This window comes from Rhopalosiphum padi, chromosome 4 (assembly GCF_020882245.1).
Source record: "Rhopalosiphum padi isolate XX-2018 chromosome 4, ASM2088224v1, whole genome shotgun sequence".
Classification (NCBI taxonomy): domain Eukaryota; kingdom Metazoa; phylum Arthropoda; class Insecta; order Hemiptera; family Aphididae; genus Rhopalosiphum; species Rhopalosiphum padi.
In genome coordinates this window covers 10,194,091-10,215,226 of record NC_083600.1, presented here as the reverse complement: position 1 = coordinate 10,215,226, position 21,136 = coordinate 10,194,091, and the positions used below count along the sequence as shown (strand labels likewise).

At 28.0% G+C, this 21,136-nt stretch overlaps 2 protein-coding genes across 3 annotated transcripts in view; both read right to left on the bottom strand.

Moving 5' to 3' along the window:
- Positions 1–10,353, bottom strand: part of LOC132929161 (BTB/POZ domain-containing protein 2-like) — a 46,172-nt gene extending 35,819 nt beyond the window's left edge. Inside the window, exon 1 of the mRNA XM_060994303.1 lies at positions 10,003–10,353. The gene's annotated coding sequence lies outside the window, so the exon portion shown is untranslated. The remainder of the gene's footprint in view (positions 1–10,002) is intronic.
- A 6,559-nt stretch (positions 10,354–16,912) lies between these two features.
- LOC132929475 (transcriptional repressor protein YY1-like) lies at positions 16,913–21,044 on the bottom strand. Of its 2 annotated transcripts, none has more exons than XM_060994854.1 (7): positions 20,595–21,044; positions 19,421–19,590; positions 19,175–19,301; positions 18,860–19,094; positions 18,630–18,799; positions 18,412–18,560; positions 16,913–17,366 (listed from the first exon to the last, which is right to left on the bottom strand). In XM_060994854.1, the coding sequence occupies exons 1-6, from the start codon at positions 20,930–20,932 to the stop codon at positions 18,428–18,430; spliced, it is 1,173 nt and encodes a 390-aa protein (XP_060850837.1). In that variant the 5' UTR covers positions 20,933–21,044; the 3' UTR covers positions 16,913–17,366; positions 18,412–18,427. The 2 variants fall into 2 exon arrangements, with proteins under 2 accessions (XP_060850837.1, XP_060850836.1); XM_060994853.1 differs by having other exon boundaries at positions 19,175–19,313; positions 20,595–21,041.
- Positions 21,045–21,136: the final 92 nt, after the last annotated feature.

Here is a 21,136-nt window from a genome sequence, read left to right as displayed (position 1 = left end):
ACACAAGAAGGATTTAAACGAGTACCGGATGACATTACATAATGAACGCTGAGTAAAAAGCCCCCAGAGTCCAGACGATTGCATTTCCTGAAGACTGGCGGAACGACGACAACCAAAATCAAAAATATAACGATTATACTCATTCACATATATAATATTATGTGGTAAATTAGTAAATATAGTTATAGTATATATTGGCGTAAACCTACCATGTAAAATGTTGACTGTGGTTGCCGAATTTATACAGCGGTTACCGCACCTGAGTATAACCACGGTCGAGGTAATAACTGTCGGTCATATAGTGAACAATATAGTTGAGCAAATTCGAAAGCGGGAAACGTTAGCAATGCTTAATAATATTCAAATTCTGGTCGTCTATTTGCTAAAATGATGGAGTAAAACAAATGTTAGTAACTATTGTAAACTCCAGGAATAGTAAATGGCGTTTGGCTTGTTTAGTTCCTATATATAACAGTATAACCAAACACACAACTAGAGCCCAAATATTGACGTTACTGAAATTATGTAATACTCACTGATCAATGAAAGCTACATAATCATACCACAGATACCATGCCTCAATTTAATAATTGCATTAACCGTTTTAAAGTACATTATAAAAAATATCCCATCCAATGTAATTTTTAAATTACAAATATGCAAAACAACAAACATTATTACTTGCCAGGTTGTTAGATATAAAAAAATGTCATTAGGGCATGTAAGTACCGCTTTTCTGTACAGTCAAAGCCGTGCCGTGGGAGTGGGGCCTAGGGAGCATGCGCCCCGGACGCATGATTTAAAAAGGTGCCAAAAAAATGTAAATGCATAATGATAAATAAAATAGGGGGGGGCGAATATTTTTAATTTTGCCCTGAGCGCCAAATCTTAACGGCACGGCTCTGTGTACAGTTTCTATTAAATTTTTAAGTTTTTTGATGGAGCAAAAGCATTTTTAATGACATTAAAAAAAAACTAAAAACCTAACGACGATTGATAAACAAAAAATAAAATAAACAAAAGACAACGTAAGCATAAATTGTTTTTATAAGAATCATCAAGTTTGGCCATAACCTTATAACTCATAATTCATTAACTTTTGTTAAAAACTACATAGAGTATAGACATAGTATATTTATTTTTATCATGGCCCAAATAACCCGATAATAATAATTTATTACAGCAAATACCTAAATGTGAAATATTAATTCTAATAAAAATTAATTATTGATAAGACTAATGGCCAACATAAATCAAAATGTAATGATTAATTAAATTGAAGCGATTCAGTCTTATGCATGTGTTATTATATAAATCCAGTGGATGTATCATATAGTGATAGTCCATAGTCCATACACAGAAGTAGCTTGGCGAAATCAGAATGGTGTGGAGTCAAAAATAGCCAATTGGACTAACTGTCCACTGCTGTCTTGATTTTTGAAAAAAATGCTTATAAAAATTGTACCTGATTAAACTGAAATCATATTCTTTCATCTTTTGATTAAAAATTAAAATGATTTGAAAACAATTTGAAATTTTGAAATGCCTACAATATAGTGTGTATGATGTATATTTAGTAACCACGTAGGTATGAGCTAAATATTAAATTGTTATTTATAAACTAGAATATTCATTGTAATGAAATATATAAAACTGATGTCTTTACTTTATATTATTAGTTATTTGTATATATTTTAATATTTATACCAGAGTCCAGAGGTTCCCAACCATTTTTGACTCATGACACCCTTGGTATTTTTATATAGACCAAAAATATATTTCAAATAATTTCGCGGCACCCTGGTTGGGAATATGATTTATACAGCTATACAACTACTAATATAGTTGGGTGGATATTCATAATAATTATAAACTAATTTAACCCATATTAACCATCGACCACTATAGAGCACGGGTTCTTAGAAACTAAATACCCAAGACATTTTTAAGACCACAAACACGATATTATTTTGGATTATATGTTAAAGTGCATACAATCTATTGTAATATGTACTGTATTTTACAACTGAAAAATTTGTATTAGATATGTTATTAAACTTATTATTATTTAGGTTAGGTTATTATTTAATATTTAATAACTTTTAACTTATTATATTCGGAATACCTTTAAGTTTTTGTTTTTACAGAATTATAATCAAAAAATATATTGTAATCAAATACTTTTTAATTCTTAAATAAAATAAAATTTACAAAATACAGTATTTTTGTACATGTTAGTACACCTCAAAAAATAATTGTATAGACTTTTAATAATTTGTTCTGATAAGGGCCAAATGTTCTACCAAAATTAAAAACTGGGACTAAGGAAAAAAGTAATTATTATATTATACGAATAAACCTTATTTTTGTTGAGGTGGGAAGGAGTTAATATAATTTAATGGGACTAAGCCTTACATCTATTAATGAGTCATATAGCACTGGGTTTTTTTTTGTTTTTTAGCCAACCACATAAAATACTGCCTGGCTATCTCTGCTAATAGAGGAAGATATCTAAGATCTAGACAGCTAAATGTATATCTAATTTGCTACATTCTACACTTATAATAATTAAAATAGTAGTTATAGTCATAGTTATATTATTTTAAATGAAAATGCAATTTAAATAACAGATAACTTATAAGTAAGTTCGTTGAGTTATAAAATTATACCAAGCAAATAAGTTAAAATAAAGAAAGAGAAACCAATCAAATAAAATTAATACATTTTATATTTAGAATTATAACTGACTGTTAAACGCACCCCAAAAAAAATCGTTTATACGTCACAGACCGCAATGTTTAATTACTGTGATAAATCGTATATTATATTTAGGTACGTTTTTAGTTATGAATATTATGATTTGCATAGACTTTGACTTAAAATGAATTGTCATAAAAATTATTGTTATTAATTATTACTAATATATTACCAAATTCAATCAAATTATTGAATTTAGTTTTAAGAATTGTATGATTTTTTTTTTAAATATTTATATACATAAATTAAGTTTAAAAATGGCCTTTTACTTTTTACGTTGTTATTTTCAGACCAAACAATGTAGTCGAAATTGTTTGTTATTGTGTTAATTTATTCGCATTCCTTCGGTCGCTTCGAATTTATGATCTCAACCTAATATTTACATTTTGCGACCATTTTTGTAAATATATAACATAATGGTAGGTAAACACTAATAAACAGTAATAATATCGTGTAGCGCGTTTCTTTCTAACGGTCTCATAATAAATACGTCACTTTCAATACGTTTGTGAATCCATTACGATAAAAAAAACTACGTATAAGGCTACCTATTGACTATTAGTTATTACCTATACTACCAACTATAAATTATCAACATACAAATAAAAAGAAAAAACGTACCTAAAAACATAAAAATAAAATCTACTTATACTTTTAAATTCCGACGTACCTACCAATTAAATTAAAATCATTCGGATCAAATTACTAAAATTTCTTTGTGGCATTCAAAAAAAAAAAAAAATAGTGGGGTTTAGTGCATTTTTATAAAAATACGTAAAAAAAGTACGATCAACATTTTTATATTATCTCAAATTGTATTTCTTATTATATTTTCTAATTGTATTTCAGTATATTGACTATAATGCGTGAATGTGTCACAGTATTCGCGTTTTATCCATAGACATATTATTAAGATTTTCTTATAGGTATCTATATAGTTTTTAAATACGTCTATAGTGATATCCATCATTGTCGATTACTCGTTTTACATTTAAGTAAATTCGAGACAACTATTCGACTGAGGGACATATGATAATTAGAAATACAATGTTTATTGGAAATATAGTCAACTTGCATTATAAAAAATTTCAAAGAAGCGATAGTTTCGTTCGTGACATCGAGATTTGTAATATTATAACAAATTATATCCCGAGTTGGCTGTACTTAAATGCATAAGTACATTACATTATAAATGTAATATTGGTCTAATAGTATGTACATTGTACTTATAACTTATAACTGCATCATTGGCCGATTTTAAAACAATTTGCGGATATAGGTAATTTTAGTATGATGTTTGTACTTTAAACGTTTTTAATATTCTGAATTATCTACTATCTAAATGATTAACCCGTTCGGCATTTACATTTAAAAGTAATATTAGGTGACAGGTGTGTTCTAAAATTATAGCTACTATAAAAATAAACACCAATGGTCAATGGTCATTTCTGACGCTTTGTATTCATAATAAACTAAATATATACATATTATACGTATAGAAAATATTATGGTTTATACAATTAACACCACATGTGGTAAACGAGACGCATTTTATAATATGCTGATTATGTAAAATGTGTCAATACATAAACATAATATGTACCTACCTCAATACTTTCGTGTTTATGTCTATACGATTCAGCGGGATTTAGTTATATACATTTGAACGTGTTTCCATCCACAGTAAATAGAGTAGATTGTAAGATGCATAAATTATGGAGTATAAACTATACTCCTATTTTATATGTATGTATATTTACAATTCAGACATTTAATACATAACGAGTTGTCGTCTTGTCGAGATGAGAGTTTTAAAGTAGTTCAGTAAAATTTAATTAGATAGTACTTATATACTTATAAGTTATAACTTACAACTATATGACTATTTTATACGAAAAAAAATTGTATTTAGATAAATTTGATCTAATCTAAAACATAAAAAATGAAAATATCCATGATAAATAATAAAATAATAAGAACTATTCAGGTAATTAGGTAAATGTATTATATATTTATAATTGGTATTCGAAGAAAACATAACAATTTATAAATAAATAAATGAGAATTTTTCAACCTAATATCTAAACATAGATTTTATAGATAACGTCCAATATAATATCGCCGTTATTTTATTATGTAATATACAATATTTGTATTATTAGATATACCTACCTATTATGTTTAGTTTTAGTATAGTTTGTACAACACGTTGAGCATCCAAATATCTATTTCCACAGCCACTAATATCATTTTAATTTTACCTGAAACTTTATTGATTCTGCAAAATCTACTATATGATGGGTTTAACAATAGACATTGATCAGCCGAGTGTGACAATAATTTGAAATGCATTGATTGTTCGAATGATTGGTATTGTATTATTATAGCAGCTATATATAGGTGCCGGCGCCGAGTGTCGCCGACATAGCCGGTTCGCTTCAAAATTCAAAAATACCCTTCTATAATAGTCTTGACCTACTGCGAACAACCTCTCATAACAGATTTTAAGAAACGGCATGTGAACAGTACATGTCATCCCTAACCCATTATATTCATTCTGTCTGATACCTCGCGAGTCGCGGTAGTTGAAGATTTGCACTTTTTATCTTAACAAGACTGAAGTCTCAAGTCTGAATATAATAGAGATTAAACTGATCAGAGGTATAAGTGTATAACCAACAATAAACGATGTACAAAAACATCTTTTAATACTTACATTTTAACATTTTATAATAAAATACCATTTAATAATTGTATAATTAAATATTGATCTATATGGTAGTAATTTTAGTACTAAGACCTAAAGAGTATAGATTAACTGTAATCGTAGACTTCTAGTATCAGGTTGTAGTATAATAGTAAATAGGGATTAGTACATCAAGAGGGGAGCAGAATGCATTTCCATTTTAAAAATAGGCACCATAACATTTTTCTTAAAACAACTTAAAAATAAAAAATAAAATTTCAGAAATTAAAAAATATAATAATTGACAAATGTATTATTAATAATAATGTGGAGTAAACAATTACCATAATCTGAGATCTTATAATATTTAGCCAAAGGAGTTTTATTCATTGTTGAGCTTAGTTTATTCAATTATTGTCATTATTTGTAAGACATGACTGCGTGAGTACATAAAACTATAAAAGGTTAAACATTGGCTTAGAAAGTTAGAATAGAAGTATCTATGCAACATTGCAATAACATCAGTTTATAAATCCGAAGTAGGAAGCGATCTTGCCAATCATAAATCAGTGGTACTCTAACTAGTAACTATACATCAATCTCCAAATATTCCGAAATTCAAACATTCTGTTGATATGACCTTTATATATTATATTAGGTATTTAGGTACTGATATAATCATAAATAATTTAGTATACTCAATAGGTACTTACCACAATAAATCAATTACAATAGATCTTCTTTACAGTACCTACCAAATGTGAACTCATAGACGTTAAAAAAAACCCCTGTTGCTAATACAATTTATAATTGAAGAATTCTTAATAAGTTTCAAAATAATACTAAAGTCGATTTGTTTTACACATTTTTAATGAATACATTTTATAAAATATACTTCTGTTATTATTGTGTTCAATTATTTCTCGTATATTAATTATTTGGTTGATAAATAAAAGAGGTTTATCTTTATTGTTATTAGCGAGAATATCCCTAACGTACAGAATACTTGCTGCTTTCTACAGATTATAAAATCTACGAAATTTAGAACCGACAGCGGTTGCTGAGTCACGTATAAATAAATAAATATTATTTTTTTATATTATAATCTTTGGTAGCACCACACATAGCGCCATCTCTCGGTTCAGAACATACGCGTCGTAACTATATTCAGAATTAATTTCAAGAACCTCTTAAATCTCTATCATCAGTCTGAAATAGAACTTGTGTAAGCACTTGACGCAGTACTGTCATATATAAATTAGATTTTCAAGTTATAAATTTCACTCAGAAGATATAAGATCATTTTTATTTATTTTTTTATATTATGAATGTAAGGTATATCGTCATATTAATTAGTATTTACTATTTATTTTCTTATAGGTACTTTTATTTTTCTAATACCTTGTATTTTATATCTAATAAATTATAAATCATAGTAAATTGTGAAAACTTACGAATTAGGAAATAGCCAAAGCCCAATAGGTGTATCGTACACAGGATAATAGGAACTTAAATATCATCGATCGAACGTTGAACCTTAATTTTAAAATAGCAAATTCATTAATTTATATTATATTATTATACCTAATATTATGTTTGTTTAAATTAAAGTTAAAGGCAGCGGCTGTACGCGATTAATATTTTATATTCTGTGACGAGCCACAGAAAACAATAACGATGATTAGGCACAATTTTTTTGATTGGACAGCTATTCGCAGTTTCAATTGCACGTTTTTGATGGCGAGATAGCCAAAATTGCGGATTTGATTGAGACAACTCGAATGGAGAAAAAATCGACACGACCGTCGTGTGATGTGTAGGTATAAGTTATAGGTAGATATATCTATATAAACTTATGCAGTAACCTACAGTATTGATCTTTAAGGTTATAATGGTTATATAATATGTTATAAATGATAATATGAGCAGTGAGCGCAGCTTTTTTTCGGCGAATTCTGTTAATGATTTTCTATTTTTTTTCACTCTTGAGACTCGACGTAAAATCATAGGACGCCAATAATATACAGTACGAAACAGACCGTCACCACGAATTGCTTAGTACTCGGGGTCAGGTCGAGCGACCCCGTGAACTCATCGAAAAACATAATATATTATAATTTATAATGTACACAGCAACGTAAGTACACATCACGCATCGTAATCACATAGTCATAACACATTAATACACACACACACACACACACACACACACACACACACACACCACACACACGCATACACACACACACATATATATATATATTATATACTAAAAGTCATCGCGATGCCGTCGATCATAATAAATATTATAATATTATTTAAATCCGCACACGTATCTGAAGTCTATATTTAAGACAATGCGATATAGGCATATTACAATTTTCATCTGTTTATTACCTCAAGTTCGATAATTTGGTTTTGTTTCACATCCGACCATAGTGAGAATTTAGAGATAGATCTAGAAATGGAAAATTTGTAGGGGAGGGACTGGAGGGAGCAAGGCTGAATATAACTCTGAGAGCATAACGACTATATAGAGCATTAGAGCGGGTTTCAGCCCCATACGGCCATACACCCCTTATATTCTGAGCTCGAATAAAAATAAACACGCTTCTATAGTTTTATGCATGAATTATCGGTACAAATGATACAATAAGTTACTTAGGAACCTCAATATTCAATGCTGCAGTTGTGTATACATTTCATAGCATACCTAATACCTATAAAATATAATATTACAATCAGTAGCGATTAGCGTAAGGTGTGTGTGAGAGAATTTGAAAACCCTATGGAATATCAGAACCTGTTTAACAGAAATTTTCATCTAATCTTTTTTTAATTATTCTGTGATATATTGGTTTTCGAAATCAGTGGTCTTCAACCGGTGGGTCGCGACCCATTTTTGGGTCACGTAAGCTTTAAAATTGGGTCGTGATAAGTCTTATTTTTAGCAATTTTAGCTTTTTACAAAGCGAAAAATGTAAGCCTAAAAAAGTGGGCCGTGAGTCCAAAACGGTTGTAAAACACTGGTCGTAATGATAAAAAAAATATATTATACTATTTAATGTCCCTCAAGTTGGCACAAGAATTGTATAGCAATACTAAACAAAAAAATTGCTAGAGATATGCTAAATCACTTTTTAAAGTTTTCTTTGCAAAATTATAAACTTGCCGGTATACTATCACACCATAGCAGGCACGCAGATGCATTGCTCGATTCCAAAAAAATAAGTGTTGAATTATTCTAACGAATTTGGTAGGTTTTGCTAAGACACTTGTTGCCTTAGTGAAATGTTTCAAATTTGACGTCATCACTGGCACATTATCTAATTCAACATAATATGATATAAAAACCCAGAAAATAAGAGTAAAATATTGAATTTAAATATTAGATTAGAAATTCTATTTTATGTTTTTGTAACATTTTGATAGTAATTCAAATATTTTATATACATTTAAGAAATGTATAATATTTATGTATGATTAATTAATAATTGATAAAGAGTTCACAGTTACTTTGTTTGATTTACCATCAAGGTACTTTTCTAAAACTACAATAATAAAATACTACTACCACACTTTATATAATATTAGTTATTAATATTTAATAACATAAGTACTTATTATGTTGTAAGAAATATTTAATATTACTACAGTTATAATTAATATTATTATTACTTATATATATTCTAGAAATTATACTATTATAGGTATATCTACTATATCTATACAACGTTATACAATACGTCAATAACTAGAGACGTATTTAGGAATATTGAGCCTAGAAAAGAGAAAATCTAGGTACCGTATTATATCAAAATGCTTTCCAAAATTCAAAATTTACCACTCGGAGGTCGGGCCCCAAGTCCCCCCTCCCCCGCTGCATCCCTAAATATGTTTCTCAGTCTCTGTTAATAGCCAATAGGTACATATTTTATATTGTGTTGTTATTATTCTTTTAAACATAGTACTGCATATAACAATTTAACAGCTAAATCTATAGATGTCATACGACATTACGATAAACGGTATGTTTACACTTTCCTAATTCCTATACATAGTATTGCACTTAATAAATGATGGTACTATTGGTACTTACGTATTACGAATGGTAATATGTATAATATAAAATATAGTATAATGTATAGGTATTATAGTGTAATATATTATTTTTAAACCTTCTGCCACTGTCTACTAGCTACCTAGTATATAAGAATGTTAGCCGTGTGAAATGTACTATGTACATTCTACATACAGTATGTATAGTGACTATAGTAGATTATACACAAAGTGACAATATAACATTATGACATGTCAATATATTATAATATATTGCACTCGTTAGTCGTTATACAATTTTGTATGGGTATTGTGTATTATAATTATTTATTATATTCGAAAAGGTTCATCACAAAACCAAAAAATCAAACAAATTACAAAATATGTTTCACTGTTTCAGCATTTGAAAACGTCTCGCAATAATATATTGTAAGTATTATAAACAGCCATACCCGTGTGCGACGTACCTGATAGCTATGCTATTGCGTATATGTACACACCTAAATATTGGTAATGATGGTTGGCCAATAGATCTTTGCAACGACGAGGGTGTACGGATTTACGCAAGTCCCGAGAACATAATAATAAAATACGCGAGTTTATATTTATATATATATATTGTATTATTAATCACAGAGAAAAGATGAAAGAATAAACAATAACAAAAAACAACAAAATACGATTACATCACAGCCGCACTATTATTAAATCCAACAAAATTCCCGAGGAGCTCGCGACCCCTTCCCGACAGGGAGGAGAAACCAAGACTACCCGCCCGTTACGGACTATGCCGCGATGACGAACAACCATAATACAATTCATACATATTATATATATACTCACGCACATAATATATATATGCACATTGCACAGTGTATAAAACCTACCCGTTGGTGACTATACACAGGGCCGATCGACCTGAAGATAGCTATACGTATGTGTATATACAGGACGCTCAACGCTACACTAGCGCTTCGAGCGAATCCCGCTCGCAACGAAAGTTTCGATGACTTTCCGCCCAACTCGCTTTAACCCCGTACATCTCTCCCTCTGAAGTTATATACGTAATAGATAAGTTCCACCATATATAAAATGGACGTACTCATTCGAAATTTTATCATTTTTTATACGCATATTGTATAATCATATGTATATACAAATAATTGCGGAATAATAATCTCATGTATACAATTTTTTTTTTAAATAACATTTTTAGCAATAAAAAATTCAAATCAAAATATCTTCAATTATTGATGACAATAAAAAACAACCATAATTACGCTTCCCCGTCAAAAAGCGTTTATTTATTATAATACAATTAAATATTTGTCTATATAGTTACATGAAGATTGTATATACTATATACCTACATAATATATTACATATAATATAATATATAGGTAGTGGCGTAGTCACGGGGGGGAGTGCAATGGGGGCACAAATTCCTAGCTACGCCACTGTATATAGGGTACCTATAGACTATAAGTGATGGTTGGAATTTTGGAGATACGTATTTTTTACGTGGACTTAACGACATTCGTTGAAGTGCTTACTACTTATATTATTTTGGTTTTGCTATAATTTATAGTTTATATTAGTATATTACATTATTACCATTCAATACTTATTAGTTATTACCATAGTTGCTTTTTGTTTTATTCACACTGTATTGCTGTATACTAGTATACTATATCATCGTATTTCATTTGAATTTCAATGACGTTATCAAAATGGCTCAAAATAATGTGATGGGACCCCCGATGAAACTGAAATTATTTAATTTCATAATTACATAATCTACTTGTTTCTTCCTCTTACAAAAAATATAATAATAGCTACAGTTATAAATTGTTATTTATAATATAATTATTTATAGATAGGAATATTGTGATTTTTTTTGATAATTGAAAAGTACAGCTTTTCAAAAAGGAATCCTTATTGTTTAAAATAATAATATGAGAGATTATAATATAATCTGGGTACATATATTATATGTACCCAAACTCAAACTAAGTAGTGGGAATGTTGGAATGTTGAATGTTATGTACCTATTTTTGATATCTCAGTTGTGTCTACTTTTCATTGCGGTGTATTTTGATAATTTGAGCATATTATTATTATGATATATGATTTATGATATTATACCAAGCATAATAAATTATTATTAATGGTAATGTGTTAATACATATATTTTAAAAGTTTAAATGGCGCTTAATAAAAAAAATAAAAATTCAAAATTTATTATTTATAATTTATTGTAGTATATATTAGATATTTTATTTTGTTATTATATATATTTTTTATTTGTAAATTAAGTTTACAACCACTGGTATATGTGCTGCATAGTGTTAACTATGAAAAAGTATGTGACGACGTAACGTGTCAAATTAAAAAGTTATTGAGTGTTTTTTTTTGCCCAGTGCGGATTATTAGTACCTACTATTACGTCATCTGCAGACAAATGTGACTTTTTTAAACGAAAAAAAAAGTATAGTAGCGTATAAAATTGAATGATAACAAAATATCAAATCAATTTTAGAACATATGTTCAATCATACCTACACACTTAGTAAAAATACGACCAAATGCATTTGGAAATATATTTTTATTTTATATTTGTTTAAAATTGTATTATTATTTTTGTTGTAACTATAAAAACAAGTGGTTATTTGAACTTACGGTAGGTAGTCAATAACTCAAATTAGAAAATATTATCTATATAATATATACATTATACAAGTTTAAAAAACATAAAAATAAATACATTTTTCAAAAAAGTATTCTTTCATACTATACTTATTACTTACTACTTACAGAGTTCTGAAATTATTTAAAATCGTAAACAGCTTTATATATAGATCTATTATTAAAGTTCTGTTCTCTGGACTCTTATATCTTTTTCTCCGGAATTTTATTTCGTAATTCGTAAACGAGTTATTAACTTCATTCTTAAGATATGGAACAAATCCAGGTGCCAGAACTCAGCAAACAGTACATAATTTTCGAGACCTATACAAAATAAATTTTGCCCCTTAATATTGTATAGTAGAATTCCATAAATAACGACAATTTACACGTCAGTTGTCTGAACGTTAACTATTTCAGCATTTGTCATTGGAATGCAAACGAAGTTTAACGACATGAACCTGAACTAATAAATCTATTCATAGAAAAATATATAGATATCGAATTTATCTTTGCAACCTGCTGTGCTTCAAAAAACGACTTTCTTGGTTACATATATCGAACTGATCAGGATATCGGTTCATGGCAGCTCGGCCATTATAATTTCCAAGAAAATACAATACTAACCATTGTCTAAACATCAAACAAATACTCTTCAAGCAACACATGTCCTAATCACTCTATAAACTATATTCCCACAACTATATTCTCAGTTCACTTCTACATTTTGTCCAATTTCTTAACTCGTTTGGTCACCAATTTCTCATTGGTAAAAATGTCAATGCTAAACAAGTCTGCAATGAGATAGGTACTGAGAATTTAAAATTTTGACCTTCCAAAAGTTGTAACTATAGTCTATAGATACAATTTGCCACAAGAAACATATCAACGAAGTTGATATTTAGAACATTTATCCTACTAGAAAAAGTGTCTTCAAACAAAAACACACATCATTTTTAATTTTAAGATCAATACATTCTGAGCGTAACGATGAATGTAATAATAATATGATAAATATAAAAATAAATTATGATTGATAATTTGAGTAAGAAGACAGAATTTATTTCTTTGTTCTACTCAATTGGCAGTCTTTATTAATATATTTATTTTCTTAAAGTTGTATATAAAGTTTTACTTAATGCATAATTATAGCCTTATACCTATATCTATGCGTATATTACTATATTATATACTACCTATGTGTATGTATTATCAATTTTCATAGTTGAAATTAAAACAATAATAATAATAATAGCTATTATTATAATACCTCAAATATAAACGCAATTAAACAAGTTTTTTGAGGTTTAATTAAAAACTAATATTATTTCCTAATTTCCTTATTGTTTGGCTTAATCCAGCCCTACACACTCTCTTAAAAATGATTTCCTGTAGATATAGGGAGTGTTCAGTAGATACCTAAGAGTATGATGTGTATTTTTGAGCTTAAAATCACTTAACATTACCTAATCATTAATTATTAGTGATTTATCTCCTTCCCAATAGCTCCAACACTTTGTAGCATCAATAAATATATATATATCGTATACGTAAAACAGGGTACCTATTTCGCTGAACGTTAAATAAACGTCGACAATACCATAAACATACATAATATAATAAATTAAGTTTATTTATAGTTTATAGAAGTATAATATATTTGTGGAAAACTCCAATACACACGCAAGATTTGAAGACTAAAAATTACGTGGCAGAGCAGCACCGTAAAGAGACAATCACGCGTATCTACCAAAATATAATACCTGTAAAGGTAGTGTTGTTGTTTATCATATACGTATACGTGCATGTAGACAAACATTTTGTGACCTTTGGGATTTCTCCGTCCTTTTCGTTTCGTGACCTAAGTCGCCGTCACTTGCCGGACGGTTGAATGGTTAGTTATTGCGCCCGTTACGTGGGCAAAATCAATACTCTCATATACGGTGGCGATACTCGTCTGTTCGAAAAAGAATGCGTTATCAACATAATTTTTTTTTTAGTTGATGAAGTGGAAGCAGTCGGCTGGTTACGTGAAAATTCGTTTTTTTTTTTTAAATAAAATTATATTATTTATTACATAGTGACTAGCAGCTATTTTGCTTGTATAATATTAATATATAATATTATATATTTTTTTTCGTATAGTTGTATTTGCGATATTTTAAAAATAGGTTGAGGTTGGGCCTTGTCTTCTAAAGTCTATCAAGCCCCTCTTAAAATGAACGGAACAATAATATTAATATTTTCCTTTACACAAATATTATTCAAAATGTCCATAGCTAGAAACTAAGGTATTGCAGTTATCATAGCTATATTATTAAATTGCTATACGAACAACTTATTACTTCATGAGGAATATATAGTACCTATCACATGTTCACATTTGCAAGCATGAATAACATCACAAAAAAAAATTTTAAGTAATTCAAAAATCTTATATTTATCTAAAATATTTTGAAAATTTGTGTAGAAATTTATAATACAATTAATAGTTGGATCTCGTGTATTCGTGTTATAGGAATTGGTTTGTTGCTGATAAAGTATATTATATTTAATCTTATAGATAGACATACGATGGCTATTATTTCACAAAAAATTATATAAGTACCTAATCTTTAGTATATAAACACGTAGTGTATGCAATAATATTATAAAAAAAAAAAAAATAATAAATTAATGAAAAATATTTTGTTATAAGTTTAAGTACTCCCCAAAAATAAGTTTTAGGATAAGCCTTTCTTTATTTTTTACTACCGTTCACTGCTGATTTTAAAAATTAAGGTACTACGAATGGAGCTGTAAATTAATAGTTACACTGTCTCTGAAGTTGAAGAAGAATAATCACACTTATTTTTGTGTCTCACTGTCACAGTGTCACGTGTTTGATTACTGATTACTTCATTTTTGATTAGGTAATAAATAATTGTTTTTTTTTTTTATTTAACAGCATAATAATTAAAATCTATACTTCAATTAATAATTGTTTGTACAATAATTAATTTATTTATTATATAATAGATTAAAAAAAAAATAGCAGGAAATCAAAGGGTGGGAACTGGCAAAGTACCTACTCACTAGTACCACTCGACAATTTATTGTTAATCATATTTTATCGAATATCGAGTGAAAGATTTAAGATGTCGAGATATTATTATGTTAATGATCAAATAAAATTATAACACCAAATCCTGAAGTTAGAACGCTTCTTTCGGACACCTAAACCGCAGTAATGTTCCAATTATGTGCTCCCTTTAATTAAATTTATTTAAATTAAGGCCCTTAAAAATGTTCCTGATTTCCGCCTATCATATACAAGGGAATTATAAATTATAATATAAATATATAATCATATAATATTAAAACGATTTTTTAGAAAAAACATTGATATTTGATATCATTAGGATTTAATTAAAATAGTACTTTAAATCTAATTGGCAAGACTCTCTTATACAACCTAACTTAAACCATTTTTTTAAATAGTGACTGCATATTGTATTTCCCTTTATTTTCAAATATCGTTCATGACTGGTGAGAATCAAGGGAGGATTTAAACCCATAAACAGTTTTATCAGTTAACTTCTGGAAAAACTATGCAGCCATAGCACCAGCTGCTAAAAATAGGCATTTATTTGTATAAGTAGTTGATATTTTATTTTAATTATAATATTAATAGGGGAACATTTTTTCAAACTTCATCTTAAATTGAATTTACTTAATCTGTAAAGTATATACTAACAATTTAACTTTTGTTAATGAAAAATTTGAATTAATATATTTTACATGGTAATATCATCTTTATTGATGTGGAAGGCTGTAGATCTTTAGCTTATTATAAACCATAGTTTTTTTAAAATATAAAGCTTAAATTGTAGTATAACAAATTCAATCTTGAGACTATTTTAAATTTTGTATATTCTTAAGTCATTTTTCCTTTTACATTTTCAATTTGTTTTTGTTTTGTAATGCATTGAGTTTATACCTTTATCCAGTCTATTTCTTATTTACAACTATTTTAACCTTCAATAGGCGGCTTTTTCTATCAGTAAAAATATAATTACTGATAAAGATTATCTAATTTAGTAACATGATTGTCACAGAAGTTGTCAGTAAATATATTTATTATAATGTAATAATTAGTGACATTAGTGTAATACCTTTCATATAGTCATTCAGCTGCAACTGGCACAGATCATAAACATATATTATTATTATTGTAACAAATGAAGGAACATCTTTAACACTTGGGGCAGTCTGCTTCTGTACACAATAATATTCATTTAAAAAAAAATTATTTTACTACATTACCTTTTCCTTTCTTACTAATAGTAATTATTAAAAAATTAATATCCATCTTAAAACTATTGTTATTAAATTTACAATATATTTTTTAGTCATTTAAAAATTATTCAACTTATGGGGAACAAAAATATTAAGTATTTTGGTATTACATTTTCTAGATAGTTTTTGAAAAATGTAAGTACCATAAATATTAATACACTTAAATTTTAGTTTTATCAAGAAAAAATTTTTAATTTCTGTTATGTAATACTTAAATCACTAGAATATTTTAATTCAGTAGTTAGTTTATTAAAATAGTGGTAATCATTATAATTAATATTTATAATATTTAGTATTCACTTTCTACTACGATTTGTAGTTTAGATTTAGAATATAACTTTTTTTTAGACATGATAAGAGACAACAAAATATATATTATACAATACATATAATAAAATATAATATATTAATTTATCTTTACAATCAAAAATATAAATATATTACATACATATACATATACATAAATGATTATCTAACATGATCACTGAAAAAGCCATATATTATATATTAAGTTCCTTAATATAAGTTAAAAAAAGAGAAATTAAACTTAACCTCACATTATTTGCTCTCTATTATCTTTGCAGTCTTATTTAAACAACTAAAAAGTTGTATGTATATATAAAAAACAATTTATAATTTTTTTCTTTTAAATTAGTTATTAACACATCAAGTACCAAAATGATCATTCAATGAGAAGGATTTTTAAAATAGGTTTTTTATGTATCTAAATTTACTTATTACTTAGTAGATATGTACAAAATTCTGCATTACATATTTGCTCTTAGAGTAGGTTTTGATTTCAGTCACGTGGTTTGAGGTACTAATTATCATCACGTTACACCTGAAAAAATGTTAAATTAAGTATTAAATTCCTAATATTTTAACATAAGTAAATAGTTTATAATTATTTAATTGGTATTAATAAAATAACTACTTAGTGATATATAATATTAATTTTTTTTTGTTCAGATAATTATAAAAATCAATAATAATAAATGAATAACCCATTATAAGTCAACATCAGGAATTTGAAGCAAATATTTATTTTAATTATAAATACTTTTGTTGTGCAGTATACATTAGTAGCAACATAAATGATGAAAAACGAAATAAAAAATAAACCTGATATATACTGATAAAAAGATATACTAAAATTTAGTGTTTTCATATAAGGAGAATGTATTTGACTGAGTCACAACTATTATATATAAAAATATAATATAGTCTTTACAATTTTAAATATCTAGCGGTATAAATTTAAGATATAATATTATGGAGTTTTATAAGTGCACAACATGACAAACTTATGTTTATTTTATTTGTTAGTTCTCATTTAGCTTTATAATTCTTGTATTCGAATAAATTTACCTATTATTAAACCCGATAACAATATTTTCTATAGTTTGTTGGGGGGGGGGTGTTTTTTTTCGATTTTACAATTTTTTAGGTAGTTATAAGTATTACTAAATTATATAAAAACCTCTTTACTACTAAAATATTGAAAAAACATCACTATGATCAGCCCTAATCAACCTAAAAACTAATTTGAGAGCAATATAATGAATCAACATTAAATTAATATTTGTAATTTATAACTAGTAACACTTGCATATTAGTTATACATTAAATAGGTATATTTTGTGGTTATATCTTAATAATATAATATTAATTTTCAATGTGTAATTGAAAAAATATATCGAATGCATGGGACATTTTAAAATTTGTTATATAGAATAATATACTGGTGTGATACACCAACAAAAAATGTAATATTATTTTCAATGCCTTCAATTTAGATAATATAAGTTCAAAAGATGGTAAAAATTAAAAAAAAAAGAACATAAAATCACAATTCTCTATATTTTAACTATGAAGTTGTAACTTACTGTTATATTATATACATTATTCAGCATAAACAATAAAATGTTGATGATCAACATCTGGTATTTCAACATTAACATACTGTTGATTTAAATCTTCTGGTACCGGATTTATTGACCGATTTGAACTAGGTCTTGGTCGTGACATATGTCTACTATAAAATAATTTTTTTCAGTCTACATTTGAATTATTACATACACAAATTAATAATTATAATACATACTTTGCTTTTGCATGTGTTAATATATGAGACTTCAAGTTAGTCGATTGGGCAAACTTTTTATTGCATGCATCAAATGGACACACATATGGTCGGTCACCTGTGTGTATCCTTACATGTGTTCTGAGATTGAAGTCTAATGAAAACCTTTTACCACAACCTTCAAAAGTACACTGAAAAAGTATATAATTCAATAAATAAATGAATAGGTATATTTAAATTGTCTAGTCTACCTGAAAAGGTTTTTCTCCAGTATGTACTAATTGATGACGTTTAAGTTTTGAACTCTCAACAAACGCCTTACCACACTCAGCACACACATGAACACGTGGACCATGAGTATGCAAATGCTTTCGCATAGCTGAGTTATCGCGGAACATTTTTGAGCAGTTTTTATTAGGGCACGCAATAGTGCGGTCCATCATTTCTGAAGTATAAGATTTTTTCACTTTTGACTTATGACCCGGTCTATAAATGTCATATTATCATAAGGTTAACTAGTATAAATAAAAAATATTATTAGGATATTCAATTTTAATTGAACATACCTTGCAAAGTCTGAGAGTTGTTTTGGATCACTAAGGTTTATTTGAGGTATTTCTTCAGAAATTGTTTGCTCAGTCATATATTCTTCATAATCAGGATCTGGATCAGGTTCGGGGTTGCTAACTTCTTCTAAAATGTAATCTATATTATGTTAAAGAATTATTTTATTTTTTGATCATCTTGAAATAATCGAACAAAATTAACATAATATAATGTATTATACTATATTGAGTGATAATAATTTATACCATCATCTGTTCCGGAAGCCCACATAGTTACAGAAAATTCTCCTTCTAATGTTCGAATTTGAACTTGCTTTTGTTCCCATTTTCTTGGTCGACCAAGTGGTACTGGTTCAGGTGGTGATGGAACATTAGTTTGTGTTAAATAATGATCTTCTGTATTTTCTTTCTTAAACCTAAAAATAATAACAATGAAAATTAACAACAATTTCTAATTAGCCTTTCACAATCTTGAAAAAATATATACATTGCTTAAATAATTTATGATTAATATTTGTAAATTTTGCAAACATTTTTTTCACATAATTACATTGTAATAATGTACCTATCTATACTTTGTTAAATTTTAAGTGGCACTTATTCAGTAATCCATAGTTGCTAAGTCTACCCAAAATTTATATAAAAATTCCTTATCATAATTTCAATAATTCTAATTAAAGCTGTTGTCTGCTAAATGACTAACCATTATACATGATATAAGATGCACATACAGACAGTTTAAGATAGGGGTCAGCAAGTAATTTCTATTGACGTCTGAAAGATTAAAATAATAATAAATGATGATCGGACAAAATTTTTTTTTATTAAATCTTTATAATAAATAAATTACACAATCTAATTGAAATATTCTGATGGTCCAGTTTTCCGCCAGTTGATTTAAGATTTTAAATGTTCCTGAAGTTAATTATAAAATATAAAGGTACCTTCTAATTTGTAAAATATGTCTTAAATTAATATAAAAATTGTTTTTCCCTATACTGGTAAACAAATAATATAATATTTAAACTTTAATTCTCATTTACACTCAACTCAAAGATTAATAACAAATGCTATTATTATTCTTGAGTTCATTTTATATTAATCAATGATGTATTAGTAAACACAAGCTGTTGTTAACAAGTCAACTTTAAGTAAACATTGGCAATAGTGAACAGACACACATACTAAATACAGTGTCCAATATATATTTTACATTGATAAAAATGTTGTTTATGTGAAATATTCTTGATATATATCACTTCAGTTAAACGATAGAAAACCTACACAGGACCTTAAAATTGGGACTTAATGATTTTGAATACGTTCAGTCTTAGAAGAAGTTTGGAGACTGTTCGCAGTATAGTATACACACTGATTGGTAACAGTCCACCGCTGGTTTGTCTATGTACAAGCAGTTTACCTGGACGGTCCTGGGCTTTCAGGCTGGGCATAAAGCTCTTGGGGTACGACGCTCTCGTAAACGTAAGTGAGCTGACCATCATCCATATCTTGATGGTGAGGATGGTGGTGCTGGTGGTGGTTGTGGTGCTGGTGCTGATGATGGCCCGCCTGTAGTAGCATAGTGGTGTTGTCGTTTTTCGTCAGCCCTTGGACAGGCGTCATAATTATTTGCCGGCCATTCTGGTCAACTACAGTCTCGACGATTTCGCACGGCATCTCTACCGGTATTTGCTCAGTTAATTTCAGATCGTCGTCTTCGTCGTCTTCGGTTTTCATGTAATCTGCCGGCGACGCCATTTTGTTTGTTATTGTTTATAGTACAAAAAAAATATGTCGCACGCACGTCCGAGCAATGTACGCGCGAGGAAAATGGCGACCGTGGAGCGTGCGCGTGTGTGCGTAGATGGTTGACAGACGGACGGGTAGTTGAACGACGCCATTTAATGCGGGAACAAAGTAATTTACGGATAGATGGCAGAGTATAACGGTGCATAATAAAAC